We start from the raw sequence: 16,331 nt of genomic DNA, 5'->3' as shown, positions 1-16,331 counted from the left end.
TTTGAACTGATATGATGTTGGTGATACAATACTTGAAAACAAAGTATTGCATTGTGGGTTTGATCTGAGGCCCTTTTTGATGTCAATCAATCAAGTCACCTTAATTCAAGTGGCAGAAGCCTTTTTTATTTATTTATTTTGCATTTAAATAATATATATTTTATCATGGTCTACCTTTTGGGCACCCCTGTGTATAGAGTCTGGAACTACACCTCCAGAAATCCGAGTAAGGAAGCTTCCGTCCTCCAGACTGTATGACAAGGCAACAGTCTGCATGGCCATGCGAGACTATAGGGTCATACCTGGGCTTCCTTTACTGTCCTGACCTCGCGGTACACGTGACAAATTGTTGAAGGTTGTTGCGGGCCATTTTGGCGCACACTATAGGAAGATGCCCTGCAAATTGGCTCTCGTTTTTGACAAAACGCGAGGACCAAAAGCTTCAACGCAGCCATTTTCAAACTCGTCAAACATTTAGAAACTTTGTCGTTATAGCGTGGCGATAAAAGTACGAACTCTTCTACATTGAGCTTCCTCACACGATGACACAAGGGACTCGAAGGTCAGCGCCGCTGCCTGTCGATGGCGGTGTCGGCGAGGTATTTGTATAGGGCGAAGCGTGTTTGAATTAGACGTTCCATCCCTGCACTCGCTAAATGGATTTCTGAAGTGGCTGGCAGTCGGGGAGGCCTTTCAATCGGATGTAACCTTGGGTCTTTTTTTTATGTGAGCTCTGTAGAATTTAAGTGCCGTGTACAGAACATGAGCGCCCACTGAATGCATACTCCTCTCTTCTCTCTCTCTCTCTCTCTCTCTCTTTCGTGAAATTGAAAAATCTCCCCAGACCCCTCCTCCGCCCCATTGTGTGGGGCAATTAACAGAGCGCTGTCGGCAGAGAGGTTCAGGTGCTTAAAAGTTGTATTCCCCCCCCCCCCCCTCTCTCTCTCTCTCTCTCTCTCTCTCTCTCTCTCTCTCTCTCTCTCTCTCTCACACACACACCCGCTTTTTAATGACTAATAAAGGATAAAAGGATAAAAAGATATATATAAATATATAAAAAAACATGCTATTGCTGTAGGCTTGGTCTTTATGTGTAATTATGTATTATGCATGCGTCCGAATGAAACGGTAGTGGTGGCCTTCGGACCGCTCCCCCGTCCTAACCTGCTGCATTTGTTTTGCATGCCCAAGTGAGGCTTTTTGCATAACATTGACGCGCGCCACGATTTCTCTCGATTCCGGCGCAAAACGTGCCGTCTGTTAATCTAATTTGGTTGGTCTGCACATTGTATTATTATTTTTTCCACCTTTGTCTATAAAGGGCTGGTGAACAATGAGTGTAACGACCCGTTGTTTGGCATATAAGCAATTAAACACTTGACTAATTGCCTCTCTGAAGACTTCATTTGGCCTCCACGTTCTACAAGCTTGTAGCACGAGCTTGTAGATCTGCTATTTTTGAAAAATCGTGAACATCTTTGAATATGTATTATTTCCCAGTGAACTCTTTTAACTCATATCTTTGCTTCAAGGTTCAAGGTTCAAGGTTCAAGGTCTTTATTAATGTCCCAGAAGGGAAATTGTGTTTACAGAAACAGTAGTGGTTTCAGACATACAAACAATACAAAACAATACAGGACAACAACAGACATGAGACACCATAGCATAAACAGAGGTCTGGTCGCATCTAGTGCAGGTATAGAATATTGAAGAATATAAGGCAAAAAAAAGTGCTAAGATATAAAGTGCTGCATAAAGTGCATGTTTCAGCATCGTCATCGTTTCTGGGGGGGTCCCTGGAACAACATATTTCCAAATGGGGGTCAATTACATCCTTGACATGTTTGAGAACGGCGAAAACTGTTAGGAGTTAGAAGACATTTGTAGAATCGTCCTCAGTTCTAAATGGGTTAAGCTTACTGACAGGTCAGTCAAACTTCCACATGGGGAGTGCCACCGCACAGCACCTGTTTCTTCGGGCGGTACAGTGAAGCTGGGTTAGGTATAGTGTTCATCTTGTCGACTAAAACTATAACGAAAAATGTTTGTCGACTACCTTTTTTCACTGAAGAGTAAATACAAACTAAGCTATGGTGACTAAAACTATTGTGGAGAAGATCTACAAGCCCGCAACGCCCTGTGAGCTTGTAGATCTGCCATTAGGACGCCATCAAGGCCCGCCAGAATAGGTTTTAAATCTAACCTTATTCCTAAACGTAACATCAGTAAAACTATGCCTAAACATAACCTTATTCCTAAACATAGTAAAACTGTCTAAACCTAACCTTATTCCTAAACGTAACCTCAGTAAAACTATGTCTAAACCTAACCTTATTCATAAACGTAACCTCAGTAAAACTATGCCTATCCCTAATCGTATTCCTAAACGTAACCTCAGTAAAACTATGCCTCACCCTAACCTTATTCCTAAACGTAACCTCAGTAAAACTATGTCTAAACCTAACCTTATTCCTAAACGTAACCTCAGTAAAACTATGTCTAAACCTAACCTTATTCCTAAACGTAACCTCAGTAAAACTATGTCTAAACCTAACCTTATTCCTAAACGTAACCTCAGTAAAACTATGTCTAAATCTAACCTTATTCCTAAACGTAACCTCAGTAAAACTATGTCTAAACCTAACCTTATTCCTAAACGTAACCTCAGTAAAACTATGTCTAAATCTAACCTTATTCCTAAACGTAACCTCAGTACAACAACTATGCCTAAACCTAACCTTATTCCTAAACGTAACCTCAGTACAACAACTATGCCTAAACCTACCCTTATTCCTAAACGTAACCACAGTACAACTATGCCTAAACCTAACCTTATTCCTAAACGTAACCTCAGTAAAACTATGTCTAAACCTAACCTTATTCCTAAACGTAACCTCAGTAAAACTATGTCTAAACCTAACCTTATTCCTAAACGTAACCTCAGTAAAACTATGTCTAAATCTAACCTTATTCCTAAACGTAACCTCAGTAAAACTATGTCTAAACCTAACCTTATTCCTAAACGTAACCTCAGTAAAACTATGTCTAAATCTAACCTTATTCCTAAACGTAACCTCAGTACAACAACTATGCCTAAACCTACCCTTATTCCTAAACGTAACCACAGTACAACTATGCCTAAACCTAACCTTATTCCTAAACGTAACCTCAGTAAAACTATGTCTAAACCTAACCTTATTCCTAAACGTAACCTCAGTAAAACTATGTCTAAACCTAACCTTATTCCTAAACGTAACCTCAGTAAAACTATGTCTAAATCTAACCTTATTCCTAAACGTAACCTCAGTAAAACTATGTCTAAACCTAACCTTATTCCTAAACGTAACCTCAGTAAAACTATGTCTAAATCTAACCTTATTCCTAAACGTAACCTCAGTACAACAACTATGCCTAAACCTAACCTTATTCCTAAACGTAACCTCAGTACAACAACTATGCCTAAACCTACCCTTATTCCTAAACGTAACCACAGTACAACTATGCCTAAACCTAACCTTATTCCTAAACGTAACCTCAGTAAAACTATGTCTAAACCTAACCTTATTCCTAAACGTAACCACAGTACAACTATGCCTAAACCTAACCTTATTCCTAAACGTAACCTCAGTAAAACTATGTCTAAACCTAACCTTATTCCTAAACATAACCTCAGTAAAACTATGTCTAAACCTAGAAGATATGCAGAGAAGCAGTGGATTTTAAAATTAAACACCACATTTCCACAAGGCTTAAACAATACCAATCCATTACAGGAAACAGGGTAGTAAACAAACCATTGAATCCTAAACCTCAATTAGAGCAGAGCCATGACAATAGCAAAAACACAAAGCCATTTCGATTCAAAATCAGACCATGATCTGATGATCTGAGGTTGACACTAATGGGCTTGATGGGTGGACTTAATCCCCTCAAAGGTAATCACACTTTAATCATTGACCTCCAGAAACCTACCTCAGAGGTGACTAGATTAAGCCAGACTAAATATAAATATAAGATTGATACACTTTTAGTACTTCTAGTAAGACTAAATCTTAATTGCCCAGACTCTTCTTCAGCAAAGATGGCGAAAGCAAACATTCTTTGTTCTGTACTCATACAATAGTATGGTACAAAACACTGAAGTCCTTAAACCAGAAACCTAACCTCAGTAAAAGGAATAGAAGAATAGAACTGCTGGGGGCAAGCGGCCTGTGAGAGAAATGTAGGCGAGCGTTCTATAGCTTTCAGCCTCAGTATGTGAGCTATGAACGCTATGTGTATACTGTAGTATATCCACAGATAAAAGGAGAACAGGAGAGCCTCTCAAGAACCAATCATAATGTACAAAGACAGGCATCCATCCACTTTCTACTTTCTATACTATGTTCCGTTCTATAGGGTCGACTGATCGATGGGGACGTCATATACGGTACAATGCTCTACCATCCATTCATTCCACAGCCCTGTACTGGTTTAGACTTTCATGGTATGTGGTGAAAAGTAAAACAACATCATTGGATGTTGTTCGTGAGCTTGTATAGAAGGTCTTACATTTTCACTATTTATTGGGCTCAAGTGGTTCATTTATAATGTAGCCTTCCTAGAAATGTAGTGGAGTCAAAATACAACATTTGTCTTTTAAAGCGTTGAAAATTAGAATAGAGGTTTCTGCCCGACAGCAACGTTATTGAGCCCTCAGTCTCTCTCTCTCTCTCTCTCTCTCTCTCTCTCTCTCTCTCTCTCTCTCTCTCTCTCTCTCTCTCTCTCTCTCTCTCTCTCTGACTGACTCTTGTTTGTTTTGGTTTGATTTTTATGTAAAATGCCCTTGGTTCATGATATGAATGTTTGACTGAAAACAAGTAAAGTGATTGTTGTTGTTTTTGAGGGGCTATATACAGTACAGGTTTAATGTTTGTCTTTAGTTCAATGTTTGTTTTGTAAACGCCATTGACAAATAGGGAAAATGTCATAATGTGCCTCATTACGTCATAATTGTCTCTTTATTGTTAATGGCGTTTAATGTTGTTTTTGTCACAATTTTTTTTGCTTGTAAATAAAGGGTTTTATAAAAAGACTGGGTAGAGGTAAAGATGCGGGTCCAGATGGTAAGAAGACTGACAGACACAACTTGAGGCTGTTTGTTCCATGTAGGGTAAACTCGTTTAGGAACTGACAGTGCAGTCTGTGTGTGTGTGTGTGTGTGTGTGTGTGTGTGTGTGTGTGTGTGTGTGTGTGTGTGTGTGTGTGTGTGTGTGTGTGTGTGTGTGTGTGTGAAAGAGAGACAGAGAAATGTGTGTGTGCATGTGACCCCAACACACACACACACACACACACACACGCACACACACACACACACACACACACACACACACACACACACACACACACACACACACACACACACACACACACACACACACACACACACACACACACACACACACACACACACACACGTGCATAACGCGAAAGCAAAGCTGCTTTTGAGTGTCTTGTATGCGTGCGTGCGCACGCACGTGTGCGCACGTGTGTTGTTGCTTTCGGCAAGTTATTCATGTGTGTGTGTGTGTTTTTTTCATTCCATTTCATTCTTCTCTTTCTGTTTGCTTGGTGTTTTGAGCGGGGTCGGGCCCGCCTGCGCTCCCTACCTTCGGGGACGTTGCGCAGCATGCATTTCTGAGCGTTTGCACCTGAGGCTGCACTTGTTAGCGCGCCAGCGTTGTAAAAATGTATATACATTATTTATACAAATTCATGGGGAGTGAGAGAAGCTCTAATGCGTCTATACAGACAGACGGAGCGTGCAGTGCAGTGCAGGCACTGCGAGCCAGGCTCCCAGTCAGAGACTGTTGCTGTAGCACTAGAGTTGACAGACCTATACTCACCTGTGACCAGCATGTCTAATGAAGCTCCATCTCTCTGCAACGCTGCCCGTGCCACTGCTGGGAGAGCACTGTTGATTCTGACGGCACATTTGGAGTTAGTTTTAGTCATGCTTCTTTTGGATTTATTTTTTGCCAGGTGATGAAAAGCGCCTGGACTACATTTGCCACTAGTATCGACCGTAGTGCATGGACACTTTTTCATGATTGGCTGCCGTGTCTCTAGGCTGCCTCCTCTAAGCCAATGGGAGACTTAAGCAATATTACATGTGGTTTAACGTGATTATTGCCACGACAGTGATGCGGTCAGGAACGAGAATGTTTCGTTTTTTTAATGACAGATGTAGTCACTACGACCACAAATGTCCCAAGAAACTAGCTAGCCTAGCCACCGAGTTTGCTGCGCTCTGGGAAAACAGAGCAGCTGAATTCTTTGTTTTGATTAGGTGTGGAGTGGTGCTCGTTTGAACCACGGCTAGAAGGCTGTTTCAACCAATCAGATTGCTTCCTCGAAACGACCTGTTGTATAATTACCCCAGGTGCTCGATGGAGGTGCAATAAATGTAAAAAATAAAGTCGACTGGTGCTACAAAGATCCGTGGGACTGGAATACTAAACAAAAAGGCGGCGATCCGAGCACTCATAAAGGTAAAAATGAGGAGAGGGTGGATAATATCAAGGTACTTTATTTAGAAAAGTTAAAAACAGCCAACATGCTTCATCAGTGCAGCTGTCTGTTATTTCGATAATGACCGCTCCGCTCTATAACAGACTGATGTCTAATCAAACCCTCGGAGCACCAGCTGCGCCCCACTGATTTACTGCTGTCTCTCCAACATGACAGCCATGTAAACGCGCACACACAATCACAATCGTCATTTGTAGCTAAACATTGCTCTCAAAAATGTTTTTGAAAACATTTGAGTGAGAAATAGACGAAAATGGATTCTATTTGATCAACTCACTTCCTTGTTTTCCGACAGTGCTCCAGCCCTGCAGCTGGGCAGACGCAGCGATCGCGGCACTTAACCCACTTGGCGCCATTGGCATTAATATACGTCAATTAAAGGCAATTAATCCATTTTACGCTTAACGCCATTGGCGTAGCTCTGCGGCAATTGGGCTTTTATAGTGCTTTTGATTGATCAAGACATAATGCTACTCACGTTAGCATCTGGTTGCTAGCTGTTGTTGTCAATAACACGTGTCATATTTATCGTCGTGACCATAATCATCCATTCTGTCTGTTTCTTTCAATCGCCTGTATTCCTTGTCCCAGATGGCATTTTTGGTCAAAACAAGCTTTATTCCACGGCCCAGAGCTGTGGAATAAAGGCCTCCATGATGGATCATTACTCCCCATTTACTGACCAGGGCTAGAAAAACATCGTCACGGTCCCTAACATAAGATGTATACTTCCTGTATGGAGTTTTGGCTCTTCAAAATAAGAGTGAACAGGGAAAAATGCTGGCGTGAAATATATCCCGATTTATCAATAAATGCTAGTGGTTTAAGTGTTAAGGAATACTTTTGTGTTGTGTTTTGGGTCAATTTATTCATTTATGTTAGGTACGTAGCCATGTATTAAGCGGGATAATATCTGGCTAGGTGGTCATTGTTTATATAATTCACCTTCAGGGTGGTTAAACTCCCTGTCGGTGAATTATCTCCCGACAATGACCACCTAGCCAGATATTATCCCTTACATAACTATCTCTGACAGAAAATGCACAATCTTATATAGTTTCACAACATAACCCAAAGTGTTAATGTAACACAGCTCTGTTTACACCTTTATTTAATTCCTATTTATATTCAATATTTATTTGTAAATACATTGTTTTAACTTTTGCGTTGGCAATGTAAACGTGTGTTCTCTCATGTCAATAAAGCTCATTTGAATTGAATTGAATTGAAATTGAATTGTTCATAAACGGCAGCTTTCTGCACCTGGCACTGGCAGCTATGACTGAGTCATTCTTCTTTTATGTAGTTTTACTCGTGTTTTTTGTCTTCTGAAATGTTGGCTAGTTTTAGTCGACTGAATTTTAGTTGACTAAATCTACAGTTGATTTTGTCAACAAAAATGTATTTGGGCGATGGGTGGCGTCGCAACGGCTGATTTTACACGTGTTGCATGCTGTTTTCGGCTATTTAGTCTAGTTTCGGCTATTTTCAGAGCGCAACATCTAACATAAAATGTCTTGTCTTTTAGTTTGCCTGCAAGGATCTCTTCTCCACTAGTCCCTCCCTAACATTTTAGTCTAGTTTTAGTCATGATCATAGCTTAGTTTATATTTAGTTTTTGTCAGTGAAATAGGGTATAGTCAACGGACATTTTTCGTCATAGTTTTAGTCGTCGAAATGAACACTGATGAAAAGTGACCCAGTGCATATTGTTTCTGTCAGGCTGAATCGTATCTCCATATTTTAACATTTTGAGTTTTTTGCATAAATGAACGCCCTACTTTATCACACTAGAGCATCACACAAAAGTATCAAAAATATCAGATGTAGAAGCTCGAAGCGACATGTTTCGAGCTTGTCGATTTTCATACTTTTGAATTTGAATCCTGAAAAGTAACAGTTTGGGATGCAAATATGGAATGCAAAAAGTAGTAGGCTTAAACACTCTCGATTATCCAGAACAGAATGAGAGAATGGAGGTGTGTGTGCGTGCGTGCGTGCGTGCGTGCGTGCGTGAGTGTTATCAGTATGATTCAGCAGTGAATTGACCCTGCCGATTTTTTCTTTTTTTCTTCCATCCAGGAGGCTCCTCCCACAGACGTGGACGCCATGACGACGGGCTGTAGTCTTCACGTGCCCATGGAACTGGAGTTCACCACTTCCTGCTTCCCTCGCAGCCACGCCACTCGCAAGAGCCACGGTCTGGTCTGCATAGACTGACGTCTCAGTTCCTAAAGACCCACTGAAATGAAAAATCCGTTTTTCACACTTTTAGAACATATCCGTGGTCATCATAATTATGGATATACCTAACAATGGATGCAAAAAAAGGGACATTTTTCATTTTTGTGTATTTTTATATCAAAAGTCAATAAAAATCTAATTTTAATGACTTCCTTTGAACGAAAATGTGCTGCGTGATGACGTGTCGAGGCTCACATGCATTTCAATGAGTTTTATTCCCATTGCTGCTTTTGATTACAGAAATAATCCCATTCAAGATGACATCCAGAGTCCAGACAGTGTATTACTCGTTTTAAACTTAATCAGCACGCTAAAATATGTATCTGAAAACACTACAAAATAAAATGCTCCAAATAGCCATTTCACCCCGTCTTTAAAGTTGTAGTGAAATGAAAAATACATTTTTCACACTTTTAGACCATATCCGTGGTCATCATATGGGCATACGTAACATTTTCAACCGAATCATCACGCTAAAATATGTATATAGGTTGTGTACAGGTTAGAAAAACATCACCTGACTTTTCTGCCGTCTCTCTGTCACTTTGTAAACAAACCACTGTGCATGAGACGGATGTATAGGACCCATAGCCTGGAGGGATGCAACGCTTCCGATTTCGTTCAGAAACTTCAGAGCCAGCGTTTCCAGCATAGACAAGCTGAAACTTCAAAATAAAATGCCCACCATTTCCGTTTCACTACACCTTTAAAGGAGAATTCCATGCTAGAAGGCTTTCTTACCTTTCTTACCTATCTTTGTAGTCGTTACATCCCCACAAAAGAGGTCCAGGTGTTTTTTTTGTGCAAAAACTCCTTATTGGCTATTTCCCCTACTAAGCCCTCAATGAATTGCATTGAATGGAATGGGAATTGAATAGGGCTATGGGGTGTTATGCTAATTTGCTTATTTCCATCAAAATAAGTAGTAAAGTGTGCCGCTTGGGATATTATTTACATTATGAAGAGAGGATATATACAACAACAAAAAATCAGTTCAATGCAATTCATTGAGGGCTTATGGTAGGGGAAATAGCCAATAAGGAGCTTTTGCACAAAATAACACCTGGACCTCTTTGGTGGGGACGTAACAACTACAAAGAAAGCCTTTTAGTATGGAATTCTCCTTTAAGGCCTATTCATACTCCAGGTTTAGGTTCCGGTGGTCACCTCATCACCTAAAACTGTAAAACAAGTAACTCATGGGGTATGGCTAGATGAGGACTTTTCTTTTAAAACACACATAGCAAATCTAGAAAATCAAACCTAAAATTGTCTTCCTCTAGCGAAAGAGATCACGTTTCTCTAAAGAAAATAGAAAGAGGGTAATTCAAGCCGCAATCACGACAATATTTGATTATGGAGATATCATATTTTGTATTGTATTGTGCATGTCACAGACAGCGTTTTTAAGCCCTTTGATGCAATCTATCACAGTGCACTGTATTTTATTACAGGAGCAAGTTTCAAAACCCATCACTGTACACTAAACGCTTCAGTAGAATGGTCTTCACTGGCTCCAAGAAAACACTGTGTTTACATGCACAGCACTACTTGGGAAACTACCCCTGCATTTGACAAAACTGCTAGATCCCAATACATCAAGTTATGGTACCAGATCTCAAGATAAGCTTATGCTGAAGGTGCCTAAAACCAATTCTAAGCTGGGAGATACTGCCTTCAGGGTGTATGCTCCATGTATATGGAATGAATGTCAAGAAAAGTTGAAGATAGATGTCCTATTGTCCTTGTCTCGTTTGCTATTTAAAAAATATATTTTTAGTTGACCTCATACTGGAAGAAGGCTTATGCACCTGCTTTTTGTAATATTTGGTTTTAAGTTTTTTGTGTTTTTGTATTCTCTTTATGTACTGTGTTGTCTATATGTCATGTATGTAAAATCATTGTTGTAAATACACAGGTGTACACCGGGCGCCATTTAAAAAGAGACCTTGGTCTCAACACATTCCCCTGAAATAAAGGTTTCAATTAATCAAAATTGTGATTTGATCTTGAAAGATGAAAATCATGAAAAACCTATAACTATATGCCCTGCACACGCACGCACGCACGCACGCACGCACGCACGCACGCACACACACACACACACACACACAGGGGAAGGAGATGCAAGGGTCCGTAGGTTTTCTGAGTTATTTAATTTAAACGCCCAATGCATTCTCAATGATAATAGCACAAACTTTGGCATGCTACTAGTCCTACATACTTACACCTAGAAACCCCATTCCCAAACTTTAAAATGTTCTACGGTGGACACATGTTTGCCTGAAAATTAATCTTTATGTTAATGTTTCATAGATTTAGAAATACAGTGCTTTCAAATTTGAGAAATATATAAAGGGGGTCAATGGCAGATTTTGGCACATCAAAAAAATCACTTTCACCTAGAAAGTGATTTTCATCATTTTTTTAAATCCTCGAAAATCATGAAAAACAACATACTATAGTATATGTCTTCTGAAACCATGAACTATAGTATGTTGTTTTTTCATATTTTTCATCTTTTTTTGAATCCTCCAAAAACATGAAAAACGACATACTACATGGTCAAAAATGATGAAAAACAAGGATTTGAAAAACAAAGACGAAAATCACTCCAAGACCATGGGATATAGTCCATGGACTCGAGTGATTTTCATCTTTTTTTCAAATCCTCAAAAATGATGAAAAAACTGCATGCTAGTATATGCCCTAGGAGTGATTTTCGTCTTTTTTTCAACTCCTCAAAATGATGAAATACGGCGTGCTATAGTATGCCGTCCGATACCATGGGCTATTAGCCCATGGTCTCGGAATGATTTTCGCCTTATTTTCAAATGATGAAAAACGGCATGCTATATAGTATGCCGTCCGAGACCATGGGCTATAAATGATGAAAAACGAGGATTTAAAAAAAAAAAGACGAAAATCACTCCGAGTCCATGGTCTCGGAGTGATTTTCGTCTTTTTTTCAAATCCTCAAAAAAGATGAAAAACAGCATGCTACAGTCTGCCATGGGCTATGGGCTGAACTTGAACCCACAACCTGTGGCTCACATACTGTAGACTGCAGCTTATCACAGAGAGCCACCATGCTCTCTGATATTCTCCTCAGCTTTCCATTGTTCTTCTGGGTGTTATTCTCCAAAATGAGGTCCACAGTGAAGAGTAGAAGAAACTCGGCTAGACTTGAACCAACAACCTGTGGCTCGCAAAGACAGCATCTTATCACAGAGTGCTACCATGCTCTCTGAGAAGCTCCTCAGCTTTCCATCTCTTTCCAGTGTTCTTCTGGGTGTTATTCTCCAAAACATGCTGCAGAGTGAAAGTAGGAGGAACTCAGCTGGATTTGAACTCACAACCTCAGGCTCACATGGACATCATCTTAACAAGGGTGCCACTGAGCTCTCTGTGATTTTAAGATTTAAATGGTTCTTCTTGGTGTTACTTTTCAAATGGGGCCTTGGGATCATGTACAGAGCATTTTAATGGTGTTTGCTGTGCACCAAATGTGTCTTTAGTGCTTTTAAGTGTTATCAAACTTATCATGGATTGTAATCAGATAATATAGAGGAGAAACCTTGACAGAACACAGACAGCCTGGTAGCTCAGTGTGTTAAGTGGCTGTCCACACATGATCCCGATTCTGTGGGTTCAAATCCCACTCTGGTCATTACTCTGGAACTTTACTTTGAAGAAAGAGGAGGATAAAAGCGCACAGAAATCTCACTTAGTTTCTGAGTTATTTAACTTCAACGCCCAATGCATTCTCAATGGCAATAGCACAAACTTTGGCATGCTGCTAGTCCTACATACTTACACCTAGAACCCCCATTCTGACCTATTTAGGTTCATCTTACGGTGGACATGTTTGCCTGAAAAAGAATCTTTGAAATGTTTCATAGATTTAGAAATATAGTGCTTTCAAATTTGCAACATTTATAATGGGGCTCAATGGCAGATAGTGGCACGTCAAAAATAACTTTCACCTAGAAACTCCATTCACACGTTTTATAATTCAGCTTACTGTGGAGACACATGCTGGAACTTTTTACTTTGAAATGTTTTGTAGTTTCTGAGTTATTTAACTTAAACGCCCAATGCATTCTCAATGGCAATAGCACAAACTTTGGCATGCTACTAGTCCTACATACTTACACCTATTTAGGTTCATCTTACGGTGGACATGTTTGCCTGAAAAGGAATCTTTGAAATGTTTCATAGTTTTAGAAATATAGTGCTTTAAATGTGAGAAATTTATAATGGCAGATAGTGGCACGTCAAAAATCACTTTCACCTAGAAACTCCATTCACACGTTTTATAATTCAGCTTACTGTGGAGACACATGCTGGAACTTTTTACTTTGAAATGTTTTGTAGTTTCTGAGTTATTTAACTTAAACGCCCAATGCATTCTCAATGGCAATAGCACAAACTTTGGCATGCTACTAGTCCTACATACTTACACCTAGAATCCCCATTCAAACCTATTTAGGTTCATCTTACGGTGGACATGTTTGCCTGAAAAGGAATCTTTGAAATGTTTCATAGTTTTAGAAATATAGTGCTTTAAATGTGAGAAATTTATAATGGCAGATAGTGGCACGTCAAAAATAACTTTCACCTAGAAACTCCCTTTACACGTTTTATAATTCAGCTTACTGTGGAGACACATGCTGGAACTTTTTACTTTGAAATGTTTTGTAGTTTCTGAGTTATTTAACTTAAACGCCCAATGCCTTCTCAATGGCAATAGCACAAACGTTGGCATGCTACTGGTCCTACATACTTACACCTAGAAACCCCATTCAAACCTATTTAGGTTCATCTTACGGTGGACATGTTTGCCTGAAAAAGAATCTTTGAAATGTTTCATCGTTTTAGAAATATAGTGCTTTCAAATTTGAGACATTTACAATGGGGCTCAATGGCAGATATTGGCACGTCAAAAAAGCACTTTCACCTAGAAACTCCATTCACACTTTTTATAATTCAGCTTACCGTGGAGACACATGTTGGAACTTTTTACTTTGAAATGTTTTGTAGTTTCTGAGTTATTTAACTTAAACGCCCAATGCATTCCCAATGGCAATAGCACAAACTTTGGCATGCTAGTAGTCCTACATACTTACATTTAGAAACCCCATTCAAACCTATTTAGGTTCATCTTACAGTGGACATGTTTGCCTGAAAAGGAATCTTTGAAATGTTTCATAGTTTTAGAAATATAGTGCTTTTAAATTTGAGAAATTCAGAATGGGGGTCAATGGCAGATTTTGGCAAGTAAAGATTTGAGTGGGGTTTGAACCCACAATCTCCAGATCATGCAGCCAGTGTGCTAAGTCACTGATCTAATTGCTACCTGCCACAATGCAGTCTGCTGTTCTCTTTGAGTACAACATTGATACAAAATAAAATACAAAAAATAAAATAACAGGAGATTTGTCTATTGTTTCTTTTGCTGTTGTTTATCTCTAGATGTTCGAATGTTTATGAACCACAATGGAAACAAGTCTCTGGCTCTTCTGTCATTATCTATTCGGCCTTTTAAGAAGAGCATGCACGGTGGATCACTGGGTACAGCCTGCCTGGGAATCAGGAGGCTACAGGTTCAAGTCCTGGCTCTGACATAGTGTTCCAAAATCATGAAAATATGACATAATATATTATGCCGTCCCAAACCATGGACTATAGTATGTCGTTTTTTCATGATTTTCATATTTTTTTCAAATAGTCCAAAATCACGAAAAACGACATGCTATAGTATTCCTTCAAAAAAAAAATTATAACTTTGGCATGCTACTAGTCCTACATACTTACACCTAGAATCCCCATTCAAACCTATTTAGGTTCATCTTACGGTGGACATGTTTGCCTGAAAAGGAATCTTTGAAATGTTTCATAGTTTTAGAAATATAGTGCTTTAAATGTGAGAAATTTATAATGGCAGATAGTGGCACGTCAAAAATAACTTTCACCTAGAAACTCCATTTACACGTTTTATAATTCAGCTTACTGTGGAGACACATGCTGGAACTTTTTACTTTGAAATGTTTTGTAGTTTCTGAGTTATTTAACTTAAACGCCCAATGCCTTCTCAATGGCAATAGCACAAACGTTGGCATGCTACTGGTCCTACATACTTACACCTAGAAACCCCATTCAAACCTATTTAGGTTCATCTTACGGTGGACATGTTTGCCTGAAAAAGAATCTTTGAAATGTTTCATCGTTTTAGAAATATAGTGCTTTCAAATTTGAGACATTTACAATGGGGCTCAATGGCAGATATTGGCACGTCAAAAAAGCACTTTCACCTAGAAACTCCATTCACACTTTTTATAATTCAGCTTACCGTGGAGACACATGTTGGAACTTTTTACTTTGAAATGTTTTGTAGTTTCTGAGTTATTTAACTTAAACGCCCAATGCATTCCCAATGGCAATAGCACAAACTTTGGCATGCTAGTAGTCCTACATACTTACATTTAGAAACCCCATTCAAACCTATTTAGGTTCATCTTACAGTGACATGTTTGCCTGAAAAGGAATCTTTGAAATGTTTCATAGTTTTAGAAATATAGTGCTTTTAAATTTGAGAAATTCAGAATGGGGGTCAATGGCAGATTTTGGCAAGTAAAGATTTGAGTGGGGTTTGAACCCACAATCTCCAGATCATGCAGCCAGTTTGCCAAGTCACTGATCTAATTGCTACCTGCCACAATGCAGTCTGCTGTTCCCTTTGAGTAAACATTGATACAAAATAAAATACAAGAAATAAAATAACAGGAGATTTGTCTATTGTTTCTTTTGCTGTTGTTTATCTCTAGACGTTCGAATGTTTATGAACCACAATGGAAACAAGTCTCTGGCTCTTCTGTCATTATCTAATTGGCCTTTAAAGAAGAGCATGCACGGTGGCTCACTGGGTACAGAGCCTGCCTGGGAATCGGGAGGCTGCAGGTTCAAGTCCTGGCCCTGACATAGTGTTCCAAAATCATGAAAATATGACATAATATATTATGCCGTCCCAAACCATGAACTATAGTATGTAGTTTTTTCATGATTTTCATCTTTTTTTCAAATAGTCCAAAATCACGAAAAACGACATGCTATAGTATTCCTTCAAAAAGAAAAGTATAACTTTGGCATGCTACTAGTCCTACATACTTACACCTAGAATCCCCATTCAAACCTATTTAGGTTCATCTTACGGTGGACATGTTTGCCTGAAAAGGAATCTTTGAAATGTTTCATAGTTTTAGAAATATAGTGCTTTAAATGTGAGAAATGTATAATGGCAGTTAGTGGCACGTCAAAAATAACTTTCACCTAGAAACTCCATTCACACGTTTTATAATTCAGCTTACTGTGGAGACACATGCTGGAACTTTTTACTTTGAAATGTTTTGTAGTTTCTGAGTTATTTAACTTAAACGCCCAATGCATTCTCAATGGCAATAGCACAAACTTTGGCATGCTACTAGTCCTACATACTTACACTTAGAAACCCCATTCAA

General features: G+C 39.2%; 1 protein-coding gene across 1 annotated transcript in view; it reads left to right on the top strand.

Moving 5' to 3' along the window:
- Positions 1-8,855, top strand: part of LOC306926090 (uncharacterized protein) — a 91,732-nt gene extending 82,877 nt beyond the window's left edge. The window contains exon 4 of the mRNA XM_079505348.1: positions 8,653-8,855. Within this exon, the coding sequence (XP_079361474.1) occupies positions 8,653-8,790 (138 nt within the window). The 3' untranslated portion in view covers positions 8,791-8,855. The remainder of the gene's footprint in view (positions 1-8,652) is intronic.
- Positions 8,856-16,331: the final 7,476 nt, after the last annotated feature.

This window comes from Electrona antarctica (assembly GCF_951216825.1).
Source record: "Electrona antarctica genome assembly, chromosome: 7".
Lineage (NCBI taxonomy): Eukaryota > Metazoa > Chordata > Actinopteri > Myctophiformes > Myctophidae > Electrona > Electrona antarctica.
This window is presented reverse-complemented; position numbering and strand designations above follow the sequence as displayed.